Source organism: Primulina tabacum, chromosome 6, assembly GCF_025594145.1.
Source record: "Primulina tabacum isolate GXHZ01 chromosome 6, ASM2559414v2, whole genome shotgun sequence".
Lineage (NCBI taxonomy): Eukaryota > Viridiplantae > Streptophyta > Magnoliopsida > Lamiales > Gesneriaceae > Primulina > Primulina tabacum.
The window spans coordinates 24,881,224-24,898,760 of NC_134555.1; the positions used below are offsets into that span (position 1 = coordinate 24,881,224).

The window sequence follows — 17,537 nt, forward strand, 5'->3', positions numbered from 1 at the left end:
CCACGCCTTTTCAACCCTTACCTACATAATAACATATGTATCAATGTCTAATCTTCACATGCATAATTTAATAATATAAAAAACACAAACAATTATACTACTAAAAAAATAAATAACATAACGAAAGTATAAAAAATACTGATTGGGTTGCCTGCCAATAAGCGCTTGGTTTAATGTCGTCAGCCTGACTGTCACCAGCCGGTTCAAGGTGGGTCATGTGATCTTTTGGATGCCTTGATTTCCACCCTTTGACCTTCAACTTCCATGGTCAACCTTTTTCATTTCACGTCAATTACGGCTGCAACAGTAGCAAATAATGGTTGTCCTAGAATGACACGAAAATTCTGATTGTTCTCAATGTCAAGCACCATGAAATCTACTGGAAGCCTCAGTTTATCGATTTGAACTTCAACATCTTCCAAAAAACCCAACGGTACCTTGAACAATTTATCTGTCAGCTGCAATATTAGTTCTGTGGGTTTCATCCTGCTCAGTCCAAGTTTCTTGTAAAGAGAACTTGGCATTACATTCATTCTCGCTCCTGAATTACAAATAACTTTTCCCACTATTTGGCCCCCTATTGCACATGGTACAATGAATTCCCTGGGGTCTTGCAGCTTTTGTTGAAGATTTCTTTGTATTTCCTCATCACCTCCTTCAGTAACTGCCACTTCTCCTGATCTGCAGACTGAATGTTAGTTTGTAGGTTCTTGAGATCTTCAAGTCCTTTTTTCTTTTGAAACTCAACATTCAATTGTATAAATCTCTGGGTGTAGGGAAGTAAGAAATATCAATACACTGATCCAAATCCTAACTCTTACCTTCCTTAACTCGGCTGCCTTTGATTGGCGCTGTATTTTCTTCTCGGATGGGTGTGGGATCAATCTTTTCCTCTTCTCCTTCTATCATTCCAATTTCCTCATGATTTATAAAATAGCATTCACTTCTTTCAGATTCGATTATGCAATCTTTGGTAATGCGCCTGACAGTTGAGATGTCAGTTGCCTCGTTATCTATGCAACTTGCGACTCAAGGATTTTCAAAGAACCACCGATATTCGCCATGTGGGTCTCTAGGTTGTCAAGCATATTCTCTGTCCTAGCCATCCTCTTACCAGATTCAGCAACAAATGTCCTAACTAAATCTTCAAATGATGGCTTCCCTTCCCCATTTGATGCATTGAACCCGGTGGAGGATTCAACACAATTTATTATTTGCATAAGAAATATTCTAGTGATTTCTTAAACCAGGATGCCAAGTATTAGGGGGAGGGTTACCTCGATATCCTCCATATTCACAAAAATTCTTGTTGTTGATGTATTGAACTTCTTTAGGAAAATATGGTTCTTCAACAACAACCTGTGCACCTTCACCCTCAGCTGTGCTCACCTTATTCATAGCAGCTACTTGTGTATTCAGTGCAGATACTTGCGCAGTCAATAATGCAATAGGATCCACATCATAAACTCCAGATGTCCTCTTTACTCCTAACATCTTAGACGGCCAATGGTGACTATTAAAAGTCATCTACTCAAGCAAGTCAAAAGCTTAATCAGGCGATTTGACAAAGATCGCGCCACCAGCCGCTGCATCCATGGTTCCTCGTGTCTGCCAATTCAGACCATTGTAGAATAATTCAATTTGTACCCAGTCTTCAAAACCATTATTCGGGCACCTTCTCAACAACTCCTTGTATCTTTCACATGCCTCATACAATTGCTCAAAGTCAATCTGCCTAAAAGTGGTGATCTCGATCTTCAACTATGTAAACTTCGTAGGGGTAAAATGCTTAGCAAGAAACTTCTTGCTAACTCCTTCCATGTCGTGATGCTCCCCAAGGGAAGCGATTGGAGCCATCCTCTTGCTTGGTCCCTGAAAGAAAATGGAAACAAACGCAATCTAATAATATCATCAAGAACATTAATAATCTTTACCGTGTCAGTAATCTCCAGAAAAGTTCTCAGGTGCACGTGAGGATCTGAAGTTGCGGTTCCAGCAAACTGATTCTGTTGAACCATATTTATCACAGCAAGCTTCCGCTCGAAATTGTTTGCAATTATGGTCTCCCGAGCAATGCCAGAATAATGAGTGTTGATCACTGGTTGGAAGTGATCTCTGATAGGTGTAGCCTCTGGTGGGATATGTTTGTCATTCTCTCTATTTTCGGTCATTGTTTGGATCTCTTCTCTTCTTGCTTTTCTTAATCTCCGTGCAATTCTTTCGCTCTTAGGATCAAAGATAAGCAAGCTAGGACTTTGCCATCTTCGCATGCACTGTCAAATAGAAAAAAATGAACAAATCACTGATTATAAAATAAAATAAAAAACTATAAATTAAAATCTAGACTAATTGGTAACAATACCGATAATAATTTAAATTCGACATTTTTCGACAACGGCGCCAAAAACTTTTTGTGTATTTTTCGCTCGCAAGCGCACGATTGTCAAGTTTTAATATATAAGAGTAAAGTATCGTTCCTACGAGGATTGTATAAATAAAAACAAATCAGTGCTTGTAATTAAAATAATCATTACTTTATTTAGAAGAATCAATAAATGGTTTGATTTAATTAAAACAAATTAATTGTAAATAAATATTAATCTAATCACCAAATTGAGAAATATCAATGAGATTAAATATCTAGAGGTGTGATTTCACTAAGTTTCCACAATAATTATTTCCGGCTGCATTTATATTCATGGATTCCAATTATTTAATGGTCAAGAATACTTAATTATTTTATTACTCTTTTCCCAAGTGCCAAATAAGATGTATCATTCAAATTTCGATCTAAACATTCCTAATAAAAATCTATGTTTAAATGATATATGCAAACGATGTTCTTACCTAGCCCGGTAACGTTGTATGCCTTCCGAACAATATAAACACTTAACGATGTGTCTCAAACGATCTATAATTCTAATATCTCTCCCGAGTTGTAGAATTAATCAGACAAAAAACACTTTATGCCCAGTAAATTGAAGTCGAATAAAAATTAGAAACACAATTAAACCAAAAGAAATTCAATCTTTAAACAACCGAGTCAAAATTATCGTATCAATGAAGCTACATAATCCTCTAGAATGGAAAACACGAAGACAAAGAACAACGAATATGGGGATAGAGACACCCCTTCTGATTTGTCATCTCATCTTTCGCCCTTAATTTCTCGTGTTTGTGATGTCTAAATCTTCGAACATCCGTTGTTTTTGTTTAGATCCGCTATGAGCTAATTGATATATGTGCTCCAATTCCTCTCCCATGCGTGCTCTGCGTCTTTCCTATTAATTATGCTCCAAAAACGGCCCTCTTTCATCTGCAACCCTATTCTCATTTTTATGTTGCGTCCGGGCCATAAACGAAAGCACAATTCTTAAATTTTCACTGTCATTAGCGCCGTGACGTTGCTATAGGCGCCCATGTGTCGATGGTGTCGCGCCACGATGCTTGATGGTCAGTGCCTAGGCGTTCATTTCTCAGGAAATCAGGCGCCACGGCGCTGGTGGTCAGCACCTAGGCACTGCGGCACTTGTTCACCAACAGTTCACGATTAAAAATACCTCTAATTGCCATCAACCATCCAATAGTTGTTCATCTCCTGCACGACACAAAAACAACAAATACCAAGCGTAATTCTGTTCGAAACTAACATAATTCAAATGGATTCTCATATAAATTAAGTGCAACTCTTGCACTTATAAGTTGGTCTCTGCGCACCTCCCAATATAGTCATAAATCTTACGATCCTTCCAATCGCGTGACCCAAGGGCATCGTAATTCATGAAAAATTGGATGCAACTGCTTCAGGCTGAATATTTCTCATGCTCTGACTGATCCCAAAGACAAGGGCAAGTTGATTGAAGAGCCCAGGCCAACCAACTATGTTCAAACCCTCATCGATCTCATCTGGACCGACATTAACGAGGTAGCTGAACAAAAGTTGAAAAAATTTGATAAATGGGTTGAGTTCAGGACTGTAGTCTTCGCAAAGCGCCTGAAGAAGAAAGCAGTTCTCGACAAATATATTGCTTTGGAGACTATGGTTCCTAAGACTGTTAAAGAAATAAAAATCGCACAGGCCTTGGAAATAAAAGTTTTTCTTTTATTTAACGAGGATGAAGATGCTAGCTGAAGTGACTGTCGAACTTAAATTGAACTACGATCCAACTGCATATGACGACAGAGCTATTTTTCGACGACTGGATTCTAATCTTATCTCTCTTCAAATTTAGATAAAACTCTGTGAGATAGATTAGCAGTTGTATATACCAGTTGAGACTAGCAGTCCTGAGTCAGCTGAGCAGGTTCAGCCAACAGAAGCTGTAAGGTCCAAAATTAAGACGACGTAATCCAACTTCATGCAAATCTAGGAAATATGAAAAATGGATAATTAATTGATTATGTGACATGTTTATATGATGTTTTAGTAGTTTTCCTACTTACATGCATTAGAATGCATTTTTAAGGGCTATTCGAGTTGCGATCGAGGAACGGAGATCGATGACTGAAAAATAAAAAATGTTTTTATTAAATAATTCTTTTTAATTATTTAAATTATGAGTGATACTTTTTCTTATTTTTGAAAATAAGGGGTTTTGAGGTGATTTTATACGCCGGAACGTAAATTTTATCGGTGTTGGTTTTTCAACAAATATACAAATGTTTTGGCAACCCGGCTAATAAATTAACAAACGCATTTAAACAAAATTATTTTTGATATTTTAATTAAGCACTAATGGGCCTAATTTACTTTCTTAGTGTGTCTAAGCTTAATTAGTGATTAATTAAACTATATAATATACAAAAACCTCCACAAAACCCTACCATACCCGCGCCCCTTCCCCCACAACCCACACGAAACCATCCCCATCAGAAGACACACGCATACACAAGTATTTCAGCAAGAGGAGGCCACAGTTTCTTAAGGATTTCAGCCTTTGGTTTTCTCACCGCCGTTCTTCGCATCGCCATCGAATATTCGTGTGTTTAAAACGCAAAGGCACGCCATACATCTCATTTTCTCGTCTATCACATCATATTATTGTTTTGAATTACTTTTGCATGAAAATCATGAAGTTCTTATTCATATTTTCTCAATATGGCATACACATGTGGTAAACTTATGATTTTATGTTTCAAATTCATGATTTTATGTGTTTAAGGAGGGACCATGATTAGGACGTGATCAAGAACGGTTTTTACACAAGTTAGGGTCCTAGACACGCACCATACACGCTGCATTAATGAAGGAAACATTCTGGAACCAACCGCGGCTGTGCAAACATGAAGGGCTTGGGTTGAGTTTTTTTGGAGGCATGGCTGGGCACGGCTGGGACCAGGGAAGGCTAGAGTCACACGAGGGGTCGGGGATAGAGTCCAAGCCACACTAGGACTCGAGACTAAAGGGAGTCCTGCAGTTGCAGCAGTGCGCAAAGGGCTTGGGGGCTCGGACCTGGGGCTCAGGAAAATGCTATTAAATGCATGATTTTTATGAAGTGATGAAAATGTGAAACATTGAAGGAGGTGAAGTAATTGTGACTATTGAGGATATGAGGATGTGAATGGAGATATTGTGAGGGAAAAGGCCCAGATGGAGCCAATTTGTGGGAGAAGGCCCCAGAGGGAGCCCGACGATCGTATTTCTATATGATGAGGATAGGCCAATGCTCAGTTGACGGGTGAAAGTGTCGCTGATGTCCCCGCTGCCCAGTAATGTGGTTACATGTGGATGGATCAATCGACTTTATGAGGAAAAATAAAGTCACAATTAACTGTAACGCCCCGAAAATTCGAAGGTCCACGCGAACCACATGCATGCAATTATTAAATTCCTTGTGTATTTTAATTAAATATTTTAATTACATAAATTAATTATGTTATGCATATTTATACGTTTAATTGTTTTTAATTATTTAAATTAAAGGTGATATTTTTTCTTATTTTTGAAAATAATGAGTTTTGAGGTGATTTTATATGCCGTGACGTAAATTTTATCGGCGTTGGTTTTGCAACAAAAATATGAACATTTTGGCAACCCGGATAATAAATTCACAAACATAGTTAAGCAAAATTATTTTTAAATCTTTTTATTATTTTAATTAAGCATGAATGGGCTATTGGGCCTAATTATCCTTCCTAATGGGCCTAAGCTTGGTTAGTGTTTTAATTAACTATAAAAAATACAAAACCTACCCTAAAGCCCCATTAAACCCCACGCCCCACTTCCCCAACACAATCATGATTTCTTTGCATCTAAAATACCCGGCACACACATCATCAAATTAAGAGAAAAGTTTGAAGGTTCTTCAAGGAAAAATCAAGCCATCGTTCTTCGATTCGTCGACGTATATTCGTGCGTAAAATACGCAAAGGCACGCCATATTTCCTTCTTTCAAACATCTATCACATCATAATATTTATTTGAACATTTTTTGAATGAAAACCAAGCACACGAATTATGATTTTCGCAACTATACAGATGCATGTGTCTAACTTGTGTTTATTGATTCAAAACCATGCTTGTATGATGTTTAAGGGGCTGCCATTAACTAGGCTATGATCAAACACATTTTTACATGTTTCATAGAGGTCCTAGAATACATTAAAATGCTGCACATGAGGAAGAACAGCAGCTGGAACCAATTGTCTGATATGGCATTTGAGGGGCACGTTTTAAGGGTGTGGTGGCTGGGCTTGGGTTCGGCTGGGACCAGGGCTTGGTTAGCATCCATGTGGGGTCAAGGGAAGAGTCCTAGCCACGCTAGGACTCGAGACCAGGGGCTAAGGAGGAGTCCTAGCTTGACCGAGAATGAAAAGGAAGTAGCGCAGGTATAGAAGCTGGTGCAGGGTAGAGATGGCTATGGCCTAGGGGCTTTGGGCTGAGCTTGGTCAAGTCATATGGGTTCCTAGGAGAGTGCCTGAGGAGCTGGTTCAAGGGCTGGCTCGTTGGGTAAGTGGTTAAGCTTGGAAAAAAGAGCCCATCCGAAGTAGGAGTTCTTGGCTGTGGCATGCAGCTGATATTAGGGCTTTGGTTTTAAGCTTAGGGTCAGGTCCAATAGGTTCTAAGGGTCCAAGAGAGTGCCTAGAGGGGCTGGTCATGAGTTGGTGCAGGGTGGCTCGACATGGCTCGAGCCAAACACAAAAACGTGAGGGAGGCACTATGAGGCAGCATGTGCGCAGGTGGTGCTTCTGTATTCAGGTAGCTCGCTGCTGGGTTCCAGGGCTTGGGATGGTCTGGGCTGGGGCTGGACGTGGTCCAGGGAAGGTTAGGGTCATGAGGGGTCAAGTGGTTCAGGGCTGGAAGGGTCCTAGTCTAGATAGGAGTCCTAAGGTTCCTAGGATACACATGCACAAAACATGCAGAATTTGGGTCAAGTTCCAGCAGGGTTTGAGCAAGCTAGGGGCTGGTTCTTTGGGCTGGGCTTGGTCAGTAGGGTCCCTCGGTGTGTTGGATAGGGTTCGGCTTGAGGTTGCTTGGACTTGGCTCGAGTAATTAAGGAGTTGGCTCGGTGTGTCCTTACAAGGGTCAATTTCAAATTATTAAGAACTAAAATTGAAACCATGGGTCCACGGGTGTGACTCATGATTTGGAAGGGTAGAATAAATAATAAAAATGCTATATTTAGAATTTGGAACAGGATTTATCCGGGATTTAATCGTCGTACGAAACATTACTTAAAGAATTAATGGAAACGCCTAGATTAAGCTTAATAAAATTATGGAAAATTTTGTTTAAGCTCAAATAATTATTAAAATTTTAATTTTTTAATTTGGGAATTTTATATTAAAGTTTGGTTTAATTCGGGATTAAAACACATTAATATGTTATATTTTAATATTAACTTAAAAGTCCTCGATTTAAGCTAAAAAAATATGAGAAAATTCATGTAAGCTTAAATAATTATTTAAGACATATTAGATTCAATTAAATGAAGAAAAAAGTCAAAACGTTGAATTTTACGTATAGGGGTAAAACGGTCATTTTACACCTAGAAATTAGTAAACGTCATGGCAGTGCCCTGAATGTTCTTTTAAATGCTAATATGATTATTTCAAATGTTTATGAATTTTTATGATGGTGATTTTAAATGTTTATGATTTAATATGTCAAAATGTTATTTTAAATGTTTAAGGATGTTATTATGATTTAATATGCCAAGATGTTTCTTTTAAAATGTTTATGGATTTTTACAATGTAATCTTGACATTTAAAAGATATTTTGCATGCTTGGTTTTAAAGAAAAATAATATAATATGCATATTTTATTAAGTGATGGAGATACGAAATGTTAAGGACGTGAAGGGATTGTGACTAATACGATGACATGTTGGAAATATCGTGAGGGTTATGACCCCAGTGGGAGCCCAAAGATCGTGTTTTCATTGATACGAATACGTGATACGAATACGAATACATTGATATGTTGATATGATGGCCATGGACTCAGTTGACCGGTGAGAGTGTAGCTGATGTCTCCGCCGCCCAGTCTTGTGGTTTTATGTAGATGGAGAATACGAGTCACAATCACGATCCGAATTCAACAAATACGAATATGAATATGAATATGTTTATGATGAATATGAATATGAATATGAAAACGAATATGGTGATATGAATATGGATACGATTATAAATATGTTTAAGTTTATGTTTATGCAAAGGTTTATGAAAATGTTTTTATTTAAAGTTTATGCATCAGGAAAATGTTTACGAAAATGTTTAAGTTTATGCATCTTCATGAAAACGATTTTAAGTACAAGTATTTTTCACTATTGTATGTGATCTGTATATGTATTAATTATTATCAAAATTATGGTGTGTTGTGTCTTTAGACTCACTAGGTGTGATTGATGCAGGTGATTATGATAATAATGTTAATGGAGGTATTGATTGTTAATCTGACTGGACTGAAGGTGCACATAACCCGAGAATCGACGCTAGTTTTCCGCACTAGTTATGATTTATAATTTTAAGTTATGTTAAAGATTGAAACGTCTGCCTTTCTTAATGTTAAAAAGTACTAAATTTTTTTTAAACCTAACATGAAACGGTCGACCCTCAATAATACTTAAAAAAAATTTTATAAAATACTTTGCACCATTTTACTATAAAATATCAACCAGCTAGTATTTGAAAATCCAAAGGAAATAGTCAAAATATGAAATCGTCAAATGTTTTACCAGACCTAAAAGCAATAAACGTGAAAAATATCATCCTCTCAAAAACCACTCAAAAGAATAAATAAATAGTCTTAAAATCTTTTAACGTAAATCGTAACCATAAATTATGAGTGCGGAAAAGTAGAAGCGCTGGTCCTCGGGTCGTGTGCACTTTCAGTCCAATCAGGTCAACTATCAAGACCTCCCTCAAACTCATCTGCATCCATCACACCTAGTGAGTCTAAAGACTCAACACACCATAATTTTGATTAAAAGTCACACGTATAAGATCACATGTAACAGTGAAAGATACTTTTACATAAAAATAACATTTTCATGACATGCATAATATAAACCTCAACCTTTTTCCTTTACCTCATTCATAACATGTATCCTTTTATCATTATCATAAACATTTTCCTTTTTATTGAATTTATATCGTTAATTGTGACTTTCCTTATCCTCAAAAAGTCGATGGATCCATCTACATGTAACCACAGTACTGGGCGGCGGGGACATCAACAATGATTTCTCGTCCACTGAGCCTTGGCCTATCCTCATCGAATGGGCTCCCTCTGTGGTCTTTTCTCTCACGAAATCCCCATTCTTATCCTCATATCCTCAATAGTCACAATTAATTCACTTCATTCAACGTTTTTACCTTTTCATCACTTCATAAAAATCCTGAATTTAATATCCCTTTTTCCTTTTTAAAAGCAATCATTTAACATAATCTTTTAACTTTATCATTTCGTCGTAAATTCCATAAATGAACCATATAATTCCATGAACCTTTAACGTAAACATTTTTTTCATATAAAAATCCTTAAACATTCAAAATAATCATAATAGCATAAAAAACAATATTCAGAGCATTGCCATGACGTTTAAAAATTTTTAGGTGTAAAATGACCGTCTTATCCCTAGACATAAAATTTCTCGATTTTGAATTTTTCATGATTTCATTGACTCTAACATATCCAAAATAATTATTTAAGCCTAAATTAAAATTTTCATAATTTTATTTAGCTTAAATACTAGACATTTTATTTAAACTTTAATTAAACGTTTTGAAGACGTTTTAATCCCGAAAAAACCCAAACTTTAGAATAAAATTCCTAAACTTAAAACTTAGGCTTTTATTATTATTTTAGCCCTCATGAACCATGACTCGACCCCTGTGAGACGTGTTTCGAATTAATTTCCAAAGGAGCAAACCCTAGCCCCTCGCCTAAACCACACCCGAGCCCTCTTGGTTTTTCCATCAAGCCATGCTCGGACCACACCAAGCCAGCCCCTTCCTAGACCCTCTAAGGACCCTCCTGGACAGACTTGACCCCATGAACCAGCCCCCGAGCTTGAAATCAAAGCCCAGCTCCAGCAACAAGAAAGGCCGAGACTCCTAAGGTGCATGGACTCTACGTTTTTGGTTGCTAGGTTCCAACCGCCCGAGCCACCCCCAAACCAACATGTTTTACACTCACCTAGTACCCCTAGCTCTTGACCTAGCTCAGCCCGAGCTCCCTAAACCAGACCCTGGCTCCCTGCGCGCTGCTGCACTAGAATCGCGCAGCATGCACCTCTCGGGTGGGAGTCCTAGCATGGCTAGGACTCCTTCCCTAGCCCTTAACTTGAGTCCTAGCCTACCTTAGACCCCTCAAAAACCCTTCGCAGACCCTGGACGCCAACCGTGATCAAGACCGCCACTCCTTGATCATAACCGAGCCAACATGAACTCTTTACAGGAAAATATCGCACCAACTTGTTTCTTTTGTGATTGCCGTGAGTAAGGTGTGTGTGTACCTTATATCATGTATAAACCTTGCTTGATCATAACTTAACATCATGGCAGCCCCTTAACACATTTAGAACAAGTTTTTGGATCAAAATTCATGAATTTAATAAATGTATGTGAAATATTCCGAAAATAACCAAAAGAACTTCATGTTATTCATGCACACGATGTTTAAAACGATAATACGATGTGATAGATGAGAAAAGGAGATGTATGGCATGTCTTTGTGTTTTAAACGTACGATTATTCGTTGACGAATCAAAAAACTTTGACGTAAGAGACCCTGGGATAATTTCTCTTCAAATCCTCGGTTGTTTTCCTTGAATTTTTGAAAGTTTCTTCTTCAAAATTTTTTTTGTGCCGTGTCTAGAGTGTCGGGAGAGTTTTCTGAATTGGGGCGTGACTTGTGATGGGTTTAGGGCGTGGTTTTTGAGTATTAAATAGTTAATTATCACTAATTAGTCTTTAGCCCATTAAGTAGGTAAATTAGGCCCATTAGTGCTTAATTGACTTATTAAAAACAATTTTGTTTAAATACGTTTGTGAATTTATTAGCCGGATCGACAAAACGTTCATATTTTTGTTTTTGTTGAAAACGCAACACAGATAAAATTTACGTCTCGGCGTATAAAATCACCTCAAAACCCCTTATTTTCAAAAATATGAAAAAGCATCACTCATATTTTAATTAATTAAGATTAATTATTTAATAAAAACATTTTACGTTTTTCAGCATTCGGTCTTCGTTCCTCGATCGCAACTTGAATAATCCTTAAAAATACAGTTTTATGCATAATGATAATAAAATCCTATTTAACATATAATCATGTATGTCACATAATCAATTAAGTAAGTAAATTAAATTAATTAGCCATTTTTCATAATTTCTAGATTTGTATGCAGTTGGATTACGTCGTCTTAATTTTAAACTTAACAATTCCTCCCCCTTAATAAAATTTCATGCTCGAAATTAGAACTTACTGAATAATTCTGGATAGCGATTCTTCAAGTCCCTCTCGGTTTCCCAAGTGGCTTCATCTTCCGAGTGATTCGGCCACTTGACCTTAACCATTGGAATGACTTTGCTTCGCAGTCTTCTTTCTTTCCTCCCAAGATTTGGACAGGTCTTTCTACATATGGAACACAATATATTGTGAATTCCTGAAAGCATTGGTGGCAATTCCACTCTATAAGCTAGCGTCCCAATCTTCTCCAAAATCTCAAACGGACAAATAAATCTTGGACTAAGCTTGCCTTTCTTGCTTAAGCGCATAACACTCTTCATAGGTGCTATTTTCACAAATACATGGTCTCCCACTGCAAACTCTAAGTCTCTTCCCCTCTTGTCCGCATAACTATTTTGTCGACTTTGTGTGGTCTTCATTCTATCACGAATTTCGACTACAAGCTCGACAGTCTCTTCAATCACATCCGGACCAATCTCTCTTCTCTCACCAACCTCGTCCCAATGAATAGGAGATCTACATTTTCTTCCATACAGTGCCTCAAACGGAGCCATCCTGATTGATGACTGATAGCTATTATTGTAGGTGAACTCCACTAGAGGTAATTTTGGTTCCCAACTGCCTTGGAAATCGATAACACATGCTCGTAGTAGATCTTCCAAAATTTGTATAACCCTTTCGGACTGACCGTCGGTTTGAGGATGGAATGTTGTACTGAATAATAACTTGGTCCCCATCGCTGCATGCAGACTCTTCCAAAAAGATGACGTGAATCTCGGGTCTCTGTCAGATATGATAGATACAGGAATCCCATGCAGCCGAACTATCTCTTGAACGTATAACTCTACATACTAAATCATGGTGAAGGTCGTCTTGATGGGTAAAAAATGTGCTGATTTCGTAAGACGATCCACTATCACCCATATAGCATTGAATCCCTTAATAGTCTTAGGTAATCCCACAACAAAGTCCATAGTGATGTTTTCCCATTTCCACTCGGGAATAGGAAGTGGCTTCAATTTCCCTGTTGGTCTTTGATGCTCCGCTTTAACTTGCTGAAAAGTCAAACACTCGGATACAAATCTCAAAATGTCTCTCTTCATGCCTTGCCACCAATATAACAACTGCAAATCTTTGTACATTTTCGTGCTTCCCGGATGGATGGAATATGGTGTATCATGAGCTTCCTTCTAATAAGATCTCTCAAAGAATCGTCACTAGGAACCCATAAACGATCTCGATAACGAACTAAACCATCCACCTTGGAATATAACTTCCGGTCCTTGGCTTCATCTCTAGCTCTCCACTTTTGCAATTGCTCATCAGTAAACTGCCCATCACAAATTCTATCTCTCAAGGTCGACTGTACTGATAATGTGGAAAGATTAGGGGCCTCGCCCCTAGCATACACTGTAAGCTCAAACCGCTGTATCTCGGACTGCAACGGTTTTTGGAGGGATAATTGAGTGATAACTGTTGTTTTTTGAATCAATGTGTCTGCAACAACATTAGCTTTTTCCGGATGATAGCTAATCTAACAGTCGTATCCCTTTACTAACTCAAGCCATCTACGTTGTCTCATATTCAGTTCCTTTTGGGTGAAGAAATATTTCAATCTTTTATGGTCGGTGAATATTTTGCACTTCTCCCCATATAAGTAGTGTCTCGAAATTTTCAATGCAAAAACTACTGCTGCAAGCTCAAGATCATGAGTAGGGTAATTTTTCTCGTGAATTTTTAGCTGTCTCGACGCAAAGGCTATAACTCGGTCATTTTGCATCAAAACTGCGCTCAATCAAAGTTTAGAAGCGTCGGTATACAAAACATACTCTCCTTGCCCCGATGACATAGATAACACTGGTGCTGAAATCAAGGCTTGCTTTAACTTATTAAAACTGTCTTGACACTCGGGTCCCCACACGAACTTTGCATTCTTCTTTGTCAAGGCGGTCATGGGCGCTATAGAAGAGAACCTCTGAATGAACTTGCGATAATAGCCCGCTAGTTTCAAGAAACTGCGAATCTCGGTTACACTCTTCGGTACTTGCGACTCTTTCACTGCCTCCACTTTACTCGGATCAACTTCAACGCCATCACTAGAAATGATGTGGCCTAAGAAAGCCACTCTATCAAGCCAAAACTCGCACTTTCTGAATTTTGCATATAACCTCCTATCTTGCAAAACTTGCAGTGCTGTCCTCAAATGACGACTATGCTCCTCCTTGCTCTTAGAATAGATCAAAATATCATCAATGAAGACTATAATAAACTGATCAGAATACGGCTGAAATACGCGATTCATGAGATCCATGAAGATTGCTGGCGCATTGGTAAACCCAAATGGGATAGTGCCCATATCTAGTACGAAATGCTGTCTTGTGAACATCAGACTCCTTCACCTTCAATTGATGGTATCCAGAACGAAGATCTATTTTTGAGAATATCGATGCTCCTTACAACTGATCAAATAAATCTTCGATTCTTGGCAGTGGATACTTATTCTTGATAGTGACCCTTTTAAGCTCTCGATAATCAATGCAAAGACGCATACTACTTTTAGAGTAGGTTCACGTCGAGCCAAGTGTTGGCCGAGTGTTCACAATGAAACTCTATGTATAAGCAATCTTTATTTTAATAATATTTGAAATTATTGTTTTGGCAAATCTTTATCTATATACTCATGCTAGTTGCATAGATAAAACCCTTGAATATACAAATAGTAGAAAGAATATGAGATGCTCATATGATGAGTATCATGAAACTCATATTTGGAATACTGTATATTCTAAACAGTTCCTAGTCGATTCAGCCGCCACTAAGAAGGATATAGGCCGCTCGAGTTCGAGACTAGTATATGCGATGTGAGTACCATGTTTCATTGGTCCTGGACATTGTGATGTCCGAGCACGCAGATATGTGCTCCTTGTAGAGTGCACTGAACAACCCTCCATAAAGGACTTTCCAAGTGGTTCTCACTTATCGAGTGGAAAAGTCCTGATTTATGGTTGTACACCATTAGTCCTTATGACCCGGGACAACATTGAGACTCTATGTACTAGAATTACACTTTGACTTGTTTACCGACTCTCATGGGGTCATCAGGTGGCAAGGTTGGGTGTTCTGTCGAAACATATAGGAGTCGATGCATTGTAGTCGGGGATTCACCGCTTACCTTCGGGTATGGATATCCTATGTGTTCTCATGTGTATGTAGGTTGAAATCTCTGATCAGAGTATGGTGGTAATTAAGAAAGGGGTTTCTTAGATTACACCATCGATGCAACTACGACATGACACATAGTATCGATTCATTGACAACTCTCGATAAATCAATGGTTGTCGAATCGGTCGGGATATATGAGTTGAAGGGACCGTACTGTACGCTAACCATAATTGAATGTTTCTTGCAGGCACTATCATTTGATACCTAGGGAATCATGTAAGCGATGCTGCTAGGCGTTTAACATGATTGGTTGGGTACTATCAGACTTGGGTTCCGACGTTCTTATTATCAAGGAGTTGATAAATAAGAATGGAGCAATTGGGGTATGCTCATATAAGGACATGTTTAGTCCGAATCACATGGAGATGTGAACCCACGGCTAGTTGTATCAATGAACCATTGAGGGCCATACAAGTACTAGCTTTTTAGATCCCGTTGAGAAGTAAAAATAGTTCAATGTGTTGAACGGCTTATAAATTAGTTTATAAGCGTTGAGAAAAATAGAAGTATGACTTCTATGAGAGAAATGTAATTTTTAATTTATGAATGTGTTCCTAAATTAAAAATAGGCCAAGTAAATAATGTATTTGAAAATTATGATTTTCATAAACATTGTTATGGACTAAATTAAATTAATTCAAGTGTTGAATTAATTAAACACTAGTGGGCCTAGTAGAGTCCAAATAATTAAATTAATTCAAGTGTTGAATTAATTAAATAACATTGGGCCTTGTAGAGCCCAATTGGAAATAATTATTTAACTAATGGGCTTGAGTAAAATCAAGTAAAGTCTAATTGGGCTCAAATATGTTAGAGACAATTTAAATAGTCCATGGGCCTTGTAATAGTTACAAGCCCAAATCACATTGCATGCTTGGGAGGTGAAGAGTTGGGGAATACTTTTGATTAAAAAATTGGCATGGCATGCAACTTTTTGGATCAACTTTTTGCACTACCAAGACAACTCTTCCCTCCCTCATTCTACACTATGTTGGCCGAAATTTTTAGGGATTTCTCTCCAAGTTTTTCCTCTTCTTTTCTTCTTCAAGTGTTGAGGAAGAAATATTCTTCTCCTTGAAAAATCCTCTTAATTTTCTAGTGCAAATTAAGAAGGGATTTATCTAGCAAGTGGTGGGCTTAATTTTGAAGGAAGGAGAGCTTGTAGATTTGTCATCCTTGAAGAGCCAAGTTGTTTAAAACTTGGTTGGTGCCATCATCAACCTCAAGAGGTTGATAGGTAACGATTTTCTCAACACCCTATGTATGATATTGGTGTTTTATTGTATTTGCTACACAAACAAAGGGGTGGCCGAAAATTTTGATGAAAAATTTGATTTTTTAAACTTCCGTTGCGCTTCGGTCACCGTAACCGATCCCCTTTCAAGTAGTATCCGAGCTATGGTTACGATTTTGTGTAGCATTTACAAGATATTATGTTGAGATCGATTTCTAACCGCATGAGAACAAAATTTTGCATCGAATCAAGGCCGGTTTCGGGGGAATTTTGGGCAGCAAGTTGCTGCCCATTTCGGGCAGCCCAAGCTGCCCGAGGGGCTGCCCGAACAGCCCCTACATTTTATAAAAAAAATAAAATAAAATAAAATTTTTTGGCATGTTGGCCGGAATCCGGCGACAGAGCTCCGGCGACGGCGATGACGACTAGGGTTTCCAAAAGTGTTTTGGATTATCAAAGGGTCATGGGCCTTGAGTTGTTGGGCCATTAGATGGTTAACATATTTGTGAATTTTAAATGAGCCAAAATGTTTTTGGTGAAAAATGAGTTTTTAGGCCCTTAAGTTTAAAATTACAAAAGTTGCAAATATTTTCTCATGAAATAAATATTTTAAGTTGGACTTTAAATATTTATAGTAAATGGTGATTTACGAGAAATTCGGTTATAAATAAATTAATTGGAAAGTAGACAAAGGTGTTTGTATACTTTGTTAATTTAGTTTATAATCGTGGCGGTTAGTGATTGGATCAAGATATATAATATTGGATCATTATGCATGAAGGATGATCAAAAGCCCAAGCCCAATTTGCTAGGTGTATGCTAGGATATTTTGTGTTGAATAATTGTAATAATTATCAATTTATAAAGTGGGCTTGGTTTATGGCCCGTTCCCACCCCCATGAGATGTATCCCTATTTGCCATGGATATTTATTTGTAAATATTAGTATAGTGGATGATCAATATTGGAAGATGGTGGCCATGATGATTATGAAGATCGAAGACATGTAAATATTGGAAGCTAATGTAATAGTTGCATTTGCATCCCTTGCATTACCCTAGGATTGGACATAGGCCCGTGTTTAGCTCACACGGGCCATTAGTATTGGGGCGATTGATCATCCTTGTTTTGTTTACTGTTTATAATATATGCATGATATGTTT

The 17,537-nt window shown here is 37.8% G+C and overlaps 1 protein-coding gene across 1 annotated transcript; it reads right to left on the minus strand.

Annotated features, from left to right (window-relative positions):
- Nucleotides 1–278: 278 nt before the first annotated feature.
- On the minus strand, nucleotides 279–909 carry LOC142550131 (uncharacterized). Its single transcript, XM_075659367.1, has 2 exons — nucleotides 822–909; nucleotides 279–688 (listed from the first exon to the last, which is right to left on the minus strand). The coding sequence occupies exons 1-2, from the start codon at nucleotides 907–909 to the stop codon at nucleotides 279–281; spliced, it is 498 nt and encodes a 165-aa protein (XP_075515482.1).
- Nucleotides 910–17,537: the final 16,628 nt, after the last annotated feature.

Bases quoted from the DNA above. Each gene is read 5' to 3' on its own strand.
- LOC142550131 (XM_075659367.1), bottom strand. From the start codon at position 909: ATGATAGAAGGAGAAGAGGAAAAGATTGATCCCACACCCATCCGAGAA. The intron at 689-821 runs GTAAGAGTTAGG...ACTAACATTCAG, and splicing joins AGGCAGCCGAGTTAAGGAAG to TCTGCAGATCAGGAGAAGTG.